This window comes from Penaeus vannamei, chromosome 26 (assembly GCF_042767895.1).
Source record: "Penaeus vannamei isolate JL-2024 chromosome 26, ASM4276789v1, whole genome shotgun sequence".
In the NCBI taxonomy this organism is placed as follows: Eukaryota; Metazoa; Arthropoda; class Malacostraca; order Decapoda; family Penaeidae; genus Penaeus; species Penaeus vannamei.
In genome coordinates, this window is record NC_091574.1 from 8,463,174 (window position 1) to 8,473,173 (window position 10,000).

The window sequence follows — 10,000 nt, forward strand, 5'->3', positions numbered from 1 at the left end:
AAAGAGATATAAACTAAACAAAATAAAATTAAAAATGAGGAGAAGGGAAACGAGACGAAAAAAAAGAAGAAACACAAAAAACGACCAAAAGGAAGTAAAAGAACGAAGTACCATGAAAACGAACATATATAAAAAAAAAGTATTAAAAAAGTATATATATAAAAAACAGAAAAACATAAAAAAGTGTATCCGGCACAGACGTTCAAACCCAGCATAGGAAGACGCACACACCGCAGTCCTTACGCCACAGTCCTACGCGTGCCCTCCCCCGACTCCTTCTCTAAACCCTTCAAGTCATCAGTCCTGTAACTACTAATACACTCCACGAATTCCAAATTTCTGTTCTAGATAAGTTTCTAAAGTTACCAAAAGTTCCCTTCGAACGCGTACTCGGTCAGGACAGAACAACGAACTGAACTACGAAACACGTGCTGGGTCAGGACAGAACAACGAACGGTTACCACGAAATCGAACGTGGTTTGGTTGTACTTGCATTCGATTGTGCTTCATAAGTCTCTGAAGTCGCTGAGTTCCGTTCGAACACGTGCTTGGTCAGGACAGAACCACGAACTGGACCACGAAATCGAACGTGGTTTGCTTGTACGTGTTTGCCAGTGTACTTGGAGTGGCCAGTCCCTTGAAAATGGATTGTGACTACTCTTCGCACCTGCTTGTGTATTCTGCCGTCCACACATACATGGTCCTTTTCATTGGGGCTTTCAGTAAGTGCTCTAATTTGAACCCAGAATGTGATGCTGTGTTATATGTGGTCCATGATCTTATCTGGGTATTGATTCAGTGGTTGGTCTATTAATTATTCTATATATATAGATAATTCATTATGGCCATAGTAGAGGAGGAATTTTTAATTAGTCTGGTGTCCTTATCAGGTGTTACAAGAAACAGCGTGTTCAGACCATATATCTTTATTTCTATCTATATTCATATGTCCAACAATGGCCATATATATACATATACATATTCATATATATCTATGATTATATATATATATATATATATATATATAATTTATCTTTTTATATATTTATCTATCCATACATGTATATGTGTATATTTACATATATATGTCTATAGACATATATATATATATATACATATACATATATAGACATATACATTTATATACATATACATATACATATACATATATATATATATATATATATATATATATATATATATATATATATATATACATACATATACATATACATATACATATATATACATATACATATACATATATATACATATACATATATATACATATACATATACATATATACATATATATATATGTATTATACATATATATATATACATACACACACACACACATATATATATATATATATATATATATATACATATACATATATACATATATATATGTATTATACATATATATATACATATATATATATATATATATATATATATATGTATATATATACATACATATATATATATAACACACACACACACACACACCTACCACACCACACACACACACACATACACACACACACACACACACACACACACACACACACACACACACACACACACACACACACACACACACACACACACACACACACACACACACACACACACGCACATGCACACATACACACACATACACATACACACATACATACATACATATATATGTATGTATGCTTGTCTATGTGTATGTGTGTCTGCGCATTCGTGACTGCCACCGTATTCTAGACCAAGTGCCTGAAGCAAACAGACTCAATCTGCGCTCACAACCCCCCCCCCCTAATTTCAGCGAACGGCGTGGCCCTTTGGAGCATAGCCACTTGCAAGAAGACGAAGACCTCCATGAAGTTCCTGCTGGTGCCTGTCTTCCTGTCTCCGCTCGTGAACAACCTGGTGTGTCGACCTATGGAGGCAGAACTCCTCTTGGGTCTGCTCAAGTGTGACTTCGGTCGACTGCCGGACCGAGCCAAGACGGCGTATTTCTTCGTCTATGTCTTCCTCACTTACTTGGAACTCATGGTCATAGCAGCAGTGTCGGTGTTCAGGTAATGGGCCGGTGCTCGTTGGGGGGAAGTGGTCATTGCTGCGGTGAAATGGCATAGCGTCAACAGATGATATGTAATACGCAGGGTCATTGTAGATAGGTCTGTCCATATGTTCTTTTAGAAGGGTTTATTCATTAAGAGGTATTAGTTTAGTGTCTATACTATACTACTGTTGATAATAGTAATTAGATCTCTATTAAAAATAATCATAATAATTATGTCGTTTAACACACTATTATAGAATCGGATTTGGCAATAGTTTAGCTTCGCATATAAGACCTGGGGTGATAGTTTTAACTGTCTGTGTAAATAGCACGTTTCATGAGCTCTCATTTTCGGTTTCTTCTTAGCTCTGTAAGGAAAATCGGTATTATAATCAGTGCAGGTGAAAAAAAAATATTTTGTCAATCGCACGAGGTAAACTCTCATTAGCACGGATAGAAAAAATGCAAAATAATTTTTGTTTTGTTTTGAACCACCATGCAGTAATGAACCTTGTCTATCCAGAGCTGCGGCTGTCTGGGCCTCCAACGCGTACGACTTGAGCAAAGGCTTGGCTGCGGCTGTGGTTGTTGGGATCTGCATCTACACTTTCCTGATTCCGACTGTAAGTATACAGGGTTCCCGCGCATCCTTAAAAAGTCTCAAAATGTCTTAGATAATCTTTTGGAAATTTAAGGCCTTAAAAAAGTCCGAACAATCGTTTTTTTCTTTCTCTCTCTCTCTAAAAATGCCTTCAATTTGGCACAAAGCACAGATTTGTGCGCGTAACTGTACATACATCTGTTACCCTCACTTGCGGATCTCTACGCGGCTTGATCGGAAATCACTTGTCAACAGCATTAGGCCTTTGCTGATCGACACGACTCATGGGCCGTGTGAAAAATAAATAAATAAATACAGCTAGCACAGTCCATCCGAGAGAATGTAAAAATCAAGTCGGGTGAATTAAGTCTTATAAAGGTCTTAAATTTCATCAGCTTATACCTGCAAGAACCTTCAAATGTGATTGTAGGTAAAGCGTCTCAAAAGTTGACTTTATAGAAGGATCCATAGGAATTGCGCACTACAATCCTTTCTCCTTTTGTATCCTTCCTGACAAACCTTTCCTTAAATCCCTATTAATGGCTGAACAATGAAATTAAATCCGTAATGCAAAGGATTTTCTCCCTTACGGCATACGCATCTCAAAGTGATTCCATTACCTGATGACTTCCCTTACCAGACGGCGCTGTTCGTGACTTCGGAACGCCGTATTCAGGCAGTCATACTCATCCTCAATTGTGTCATACCGATTCTCACCACTATGGCATGTTATCTTGTCATGATCATGGCGGTAAGTCTGAGCAACAGTGTGGCCAAGTATTTCTAGAGCTTATTTTCATCAAATGACAATGAATATCTATCTGTCTGTCTCTTTCAATATGTATTATCTATCTATCTATCTCTTTCATTATATGTCTTCTATCTATCCATCACTTTCAATAAATGTTATCTATCTCTTTCTATATGTTATCTATCTATCCCTTTCAATTAATGTTATCCATATATCTATCTCTTTCAGTATATGTTATCTATCTATCTCTTTCAGCATATATTATTTATTTATCTATTCTTTTCAAACGTTTTTTTGTTTGTTTTTAGGTGAGACGCAACAGGCAGCGGCTGAACGAAGTCCAATCTCGATCCTCTTTGAAGATCATCGACAACGCCACCCGAGCCATGATCGCTGTCTTCGTTTCCAACCTTGTCTTCGGCCTTCCCTTCTGCATCTCCCAGCTCATGCGCCGTAAGATCTCGCGAATGCTACTGAACTTCATCTACGTTATTTACAACACCCACCTGATGGTCGACCCTCTGGTGTTCATCTTCTTCAACTATAGCCATCGCCGGCGAGTGTGCAATCGGATTCGGACGGGTTGGACGTGGGCGACGGGGGTTTACAGGACGAAGGACGAAGACCGGACGAAGACCGACACCGGCTTGGACAGTCAGCAGAGGACTGACTCGTGCGAAAAGTCAGGCAGCTCCTCAGTCGAAGTCAGAGGCTACACGCCCGAACACACGTCTTCGCAGAATGAACTTCGCGTTTGATGGTGTGTGGATTGAATCGAAAATACAAAGAACCACTGAGGATAATTGTGACAGTGCGTTTTCTTCATGAAAATCATAAAATATAATTCAAATGTATATATTTTATATAGCAGCAGCTTCGTGTTTTACCCTCGGGAATAAATTACGTGTTACTAATCTAACCTGCAACACCAAAATCTTACAGTTATTTCAAGTCTTGTGGACGGAGCATCGGCGCTTCCAGGCTTACGATAACCCATCAGGTTAAAATGTACTGTACCATTTGAACAAAACTGTAGCACGACGGTTTCTTTACATAAACAAGAAATGGTATGATCATAAAGGCAATTGAGATAATAGCTTACATCTGGTGCAACATTACATGCTAGAATGATAAAGAGTTATAACTTAATTGCCTTATAAACAAATATTTTACTGGATTTGCATAACTTACCTGACTGACTTCCAACCATGCTAAATCATTATTCTTAAAGCTATTATTCACACAGCAGTGATGTTGATTATTAAAGCTAATAAATAAAAATACAGTAATAGTTATGATGATAATAACAATGACAACGCTAATATAACAATTGCAGATGATGATAATAACAATGACAACGCTAATATAACAATTACAGATGATGATAATTATAATAAAATATTGTACATTCATATTGTGCTTATTTATTTACAACGGCTACTCCTGCTATAATTCATTAGTAGATATCGATAGGAATCTCTTGACATTTGGTAGGTTAGGAGATGCAAACTGGTTGCAAAAAAATCATACTTATTATCTATTTTACCAATAATAATGAATACTACTACTACTATCATTATTATTATTATTGTTATTATTAGCCTATCATTATTATAATTGTTATTGTTTTTATTATTAGTATATATTGTTACTATTATTGTTACTATCATCATATATTATTAACTTCATTTATATAAAAGATTTTAAAAGAGATTTAGTTTTATTTCCATTTGTTACAATGGATATTCTTTGCTGTGACATACTGACTGTTTTATGTTGCCCAAATTTCCCCCTGTGTGCAAGGAGTAGCCGGGGATACCACTCACTGGCCGGGCGTGGGATTGAACGCAGGTCCGCAGGATTGCTAGACCAGCACCTTACCGCTGCGCCAGCACAGCACACAAAACAGCTGGTAATATTTTAGTTTCTGTGGAGCTTTATACGAAGGATCACTTACTGCCCCTTAAAATTATACAATTTCAAATGTATTGCTCAGACTGAGACTGAACTTCGACAGTGATTATTCAGTTATCTGCCTTTTGATCATTCTCAATTACATATTATAATACTATATAAGATTCTCTTATTTTTCTTTTTTTGTTTCTCATTAAAAGATAATCAAAAGGCATCTTTTCCGGTGGCAATTAGGGTGTCTCGCGACGCGACGCGACAGCTGTGTAGTGTTTACCCCTTTCTGAGACACTTTCAAACTACAACGCGGGTCTTGCAGAGTGCAACTTACGAACAGGGGAGCTGCTTTCAAAAGGGTGGCAGCTGGCGTGTACTGCAGCATGACCCGCTCGTCACAATCCTATTACATTATCTTTAGTTAAATCATTATCATTAACTTTCCCCAATCTCCGCTGTTATTTATCAGTGAAGTCATTTCCTTTTCCATCTTTTACAATTTCATTTCATTAATATCAACTGTGTCCATTCTCCTTTTAAAACCAAATAAAAAAGTAAAATAAACAAACCAAGGATAAAACGAACCCAAAGCATAAAAAGGAAAACCTGAGATCCCCTCAGTCTGTATATTCCCAAAAGTTACAATGCATATAACACATCCTAACTGGCCTCTTACAAAACATGAAAATACTTATCTTTCTCTCTTGTAGAAAAAAAAAAAACGAAGAAACAAACAACAAAACAGGAGATGTCCAGTGAGGCCGGGCGCTCCGTGAGCAGCACTGACGAGCCAACAACCCAAGATTGAGTCTAGCATAAAACAGGCTCTTATAAAATGTGTAAATAATAAAAATTAATGAAAATAAAAGGATTACTTTACACAATTAAAAGAAATTAAAATAAAACTAGAGCCCGTGAGAAAAAGCTAAAATAAATAAAACATAAAAATACGAAAAATAAAAGGCTCCAGGGACGCAAAACTGCAGCTGGCTACCGCCGATCCCCACAGATGGTGCTGGTTAGAAAAGGGGGGACTCACCTAGTCTGGACTCATGCTTAATGGGGGTACCTCACGTCCACTACAGCTGTCTCGTGATCGGAGGCGAGACAGGCCTCTAAGCTCCGCCCATTTCTGTGACGTAATGGGAATGATCGTGGTTGACGGCTTGCTATTTTACTGTACTGGTTATTTTTACGACAGGTACACAGTATTTTGGAATATGATATCCAAGGTGGCTTTTGATATCTCATGGTGGGTAGTGTGGTGTTATAGATATGCAATATAAGTACGAATATGCATGAAATATCCCAAGTAGGAGGAATGCATCTGGCAACTCTATTAAAGTTAACCGTCTGTTCAATTCCTGTCGCGCAAGGTGTCGCGTTTCCCGTAACCGCTGGAAAAGATGCCTAAAAACAGTCTTCTGCGAGTTAAACGATAAGTGTAAGCAATATAAAGAAATTCAGACAATTATTTATCATCCGTTTATCCACCGACGTCTAAAAATGAGCGTTATACCTTTCTGAATAATCTTTTACCGTTTTCACTCGCATTTCATTATAATATATAATTTACATTCTACATAAACGTGATGAAAGAGATGTTCTACGCCAAACTTGCATCTATGGCAGACTTGTAACCGGCGAGATATTCGCATTGTTTTGGGTGACTTCAATGATCGAGCTGGCTATGAGATGTCTGCCGGTCCCCATGGTTCGGGAGCTGATGTCAGTTGCGAGAATAGCCACCTTTTCCGAGATTCTGCAAGGTCCCAGAAACTGAAGATTTCTGGTTCCTGGTACCAGCACTCAGACCCAAATCGTTGGATATGGTCCAGCGATGCGGATAATACTATCGAGCTTCTTATCTGTTAGTTCAGGAGTGAGGCAAGGCTGTGTCCTTGCACCAACACTTTTCAACACTTGTCATGGCCTGGATACTGGGCAGAGCTACTGTTCAAAGTCATTGTGGGGCAAATCTGGGCAATATCAAGGTTACTGACCTTGATTTTGCTGATGATGTTGCTATTCTATCTGAGTCTTTGGAACCCTTAGTAGTGGCTCTGGATGCATTTAGTAATGGAGTGAAACCCTTAGGTCTAGAGGTCTCCTGGACCAAAACAAAGATCCAGGACTTTGGGGACTTGCTAGGAGAACCTATTCGGTCGGTACGTGCTTGCAGCAAGGACATTGAAGTCACGGAGAGCTTTACATACCTCGGTAGTGTAGTTCATAACTCTGGGCTGTCAGACCAAGAAGTCAGCAGACGGATTGGCCTGGCAGCAGGGGTCATGAACTCTCTCGTCAAAAGTATTTTGAGATGCCGGTACCTATGCAGAAGGACCAAGCTACACGTTTTGTTTTCAAGGCCCTGGTAATGCGTTTTGCTATACGATAATGTAACCTGGACATTATATTGTGCCTTGGAGTCTCGTCAAGCTGACCCCAACCAAACCGTGCTTCGTGATTCATGGAGGCGACTGGAGGTCATGGTTCGTAGACGGTAGGAAGCACCCAAACGAAATAAAAGGAGAACAAGGGAATCGATACCTAAACGTTTACACCCCATTACCCTCGAAGTTTTGACCAAAGCTATTTATTAATGTTTGGTTACTCAAGAGGCGCTATTTGAGACGATACATTATTCACACCTACAAATACTGCACACAGTGTGTCTATGTAAGAAACAGAGAGATAGAGAGAGGGAGGGAGGGAGGGAGGGAGGGAGGGAGGGAGGGAGAGAGAGAGAGAGAGAGAGAGAGAGAGAGAGAGAGAGAGAGAGAGAGAGAGAGAGAGAGAGAGAGAGAGAGAAAGAGAGATTGAGATATAGAGAGGGAGAGAGAGAGAGGGAGAGGGGGATAGGAGAGAGAGAGAGAGAGAGAGAGAGAGAGAGAGAGAGAGAGAGAGAGAGAGAGAAAGAGAGAAAGAGAGAGAGAGAAAGAGAAGAGAAAGAGAGAGAGAGAGAGAGAGAGAGAGAGAGAGAGAGAGAGAGAGAGAGAGAGAGAGAGAGAGAGAGAGAGAGAGAGAGAGAGGGGGGGGGGGGGATGCGGACGCTAGCCTTGATAGGAGGGGACTGAAACAGCAGAATACTCACTTCTTACTTTGCCTAGCTAGTCCAGATCACCCCTTCCTTCTCCCCCCCCCCCTTTCCTATGTCCAGGTTGTTTTATACTCTGCCGAAGATTTATGTTTTCTGAACCTTTTCTCATTTCTCATTTATCATTGCACCACTTTTGGTCATTTCTTGCTTCAGCTTTAGATCTTGAAACAAATTTATTTGCTTTCTTTGTAGGCTTCGCAATTAGTTCATAGTTTGTATATTGATGATCTCTTCGTCCAGGATTATATCCCAGTTTAAATCATCAAAGAAATCTTTTTAGCTTTTATAATAACCTCTCTTTTGGTTGCACTTTCTCTTCCTTTCCTTACTTATGATGAAATTTTACTGTAACAGATAGCATTTTAGTTTAATTACAATATGGTCACTTTTTTCCTTGATGACAGTGCCCTGTATCTTTATATCTTAAGCGCGTGTGTTCGCGCGCGTGTTTATTTATCAGTTATTATTATGGTTGTCGGTTTTATTAATATTCTCATAATTTTTATTCATTCATTCCTTTATTAATTTATTTATTCATTTTATGTTGTATGTGTGCGTGTACGCGCGCGCTCCTGTGTATGTGCGTGCGTGTATGACTGGGTTGCCAACAAGTAAATAAAGAGCAATTGTCAGTAAATCGTCTCGTAAACTTTCCATCGCGTAAAATTGCTCCAAAATAAGCATCGCCTAACGAAATAAACCGAATAAACCTTCTCCCTTCACACTCCAGAACTTTGACAACATTCACGCGAAAGCAAGGCGATGCAAACCACCGTCACCTTAACGCGATATAGATTGTGAGAAGAGGAAATAAGCGCACACCAGCCAGCATTGCAAGAGGCCTGTCACTTCTTGCAGACGAGATTGATGCAAATTGATGCAGTTTCACCTTGCAAAGAAGTAAGGAGCAAACACGCACACTTGTTATTAGAATTCTTGAGTAGTTATGGGTGGGCTGTTAAAGGTAAATCGTTACTTTGATTATTTAATTTTGTCCCAAATTCTGGTTGTCCGCTAATGTTGATATGATCAGTTTTGCTGGAAAACGGTTTACTTTATTACCTATATATATATATTTATGTGGGCTGAATGATTTGTCTGGCATAGTTTTGTAGTATAGTCTAACCAAGTCACTTAAGATTTTATTACATTCCTATGAAATACAGTTGATCTATTGCTATAAATTACTGTATAAAACATCTTCCTCTTTACATTCATGATATAATGTAAAATGCCTATTTTTAGATGGTTCGGTTCTGGCTAAGAGTCCTGACTCCACGAGGACGTCGCATTTACCTTGTATTGGCCAGTGGACTCTTCCTCCTGTCGATATCCTTATTAGTTGCTCGATCGTGGAAGCTGAAGTCAGCTGCGGGAAACTTCCTTTATCACGAAGAACTACAAAGAACTGCTGAGGAAATAGGCTCTAGTTTTTACTACGAGCCTCACAAAGAAGCAGAGAGGGTTTTTAGCCACAAGGAAAGCAAAGGAGGACTCACATGGTTTGTTCAGGTGTGGTACAAATTTCTTTTCTTCTTTTTTAAATTCTGAAATGTCTTGATTTAAGAGGGGAGAAGGGTGTTT

General features: G+C 39.0%; 2 protein-coding genes across 3 annotated transcripts in view; both read left to right on the plus strand.

Moving 5' to 3' along the window:
- Window positions 1-232: 232 nt before the first annotated feature.
- On the plus strand, window positions 233-5,119 carry LOC113805641 (cysteinyl leukotriene receptor 1). Of its 2 annotated transcripts, XM_070140014.1 has the most exons (5): window positions 233-722; window positions 1,817-2,072; window positions 2,580-2,679; window positions 3,298-3,408; window positions 3,717-5,119. In XM_070140014.1, exons 1-5 carry the CDS (start codon window positions 644-646, stop codon window positions 4,164-4,166), a joined length of 996 nt encoding a protein of 331 aa, XP_069996115.1. In that variant the 5' UTR covers window positions 233-643; the 3' UTR covers window positions 4,167-5,119. The 2 variants fall into 2 exon arrangements, with proteins under 2 accessions (XP_069996115.1, XP_069996116.1); XM_070140015.1 differs by lacking the exon at window positions 3,298-3,408 and having other exon boundaries at window positions 527-722.
- Window positions 5,120-9,016: 3,897 nt separating this feature from the next.
- Window positions 9,017-10,000, plus strand: part of LOC113805633 (transmembrane protein 62) — a gene marked incomplete in the record, with an annotated part of 17,409 nt that continues 16,425 nt past the window's right edge. The window contains 2 exon segments of the mRNA XM_027356677.2: window positions 9,017-9,316; window positions 9,662-9,928. Coding sequence (XP_027212478.2) covers window positions 9,284-9,316; window positions 9,662-9,928 — 300 coding nt within the window.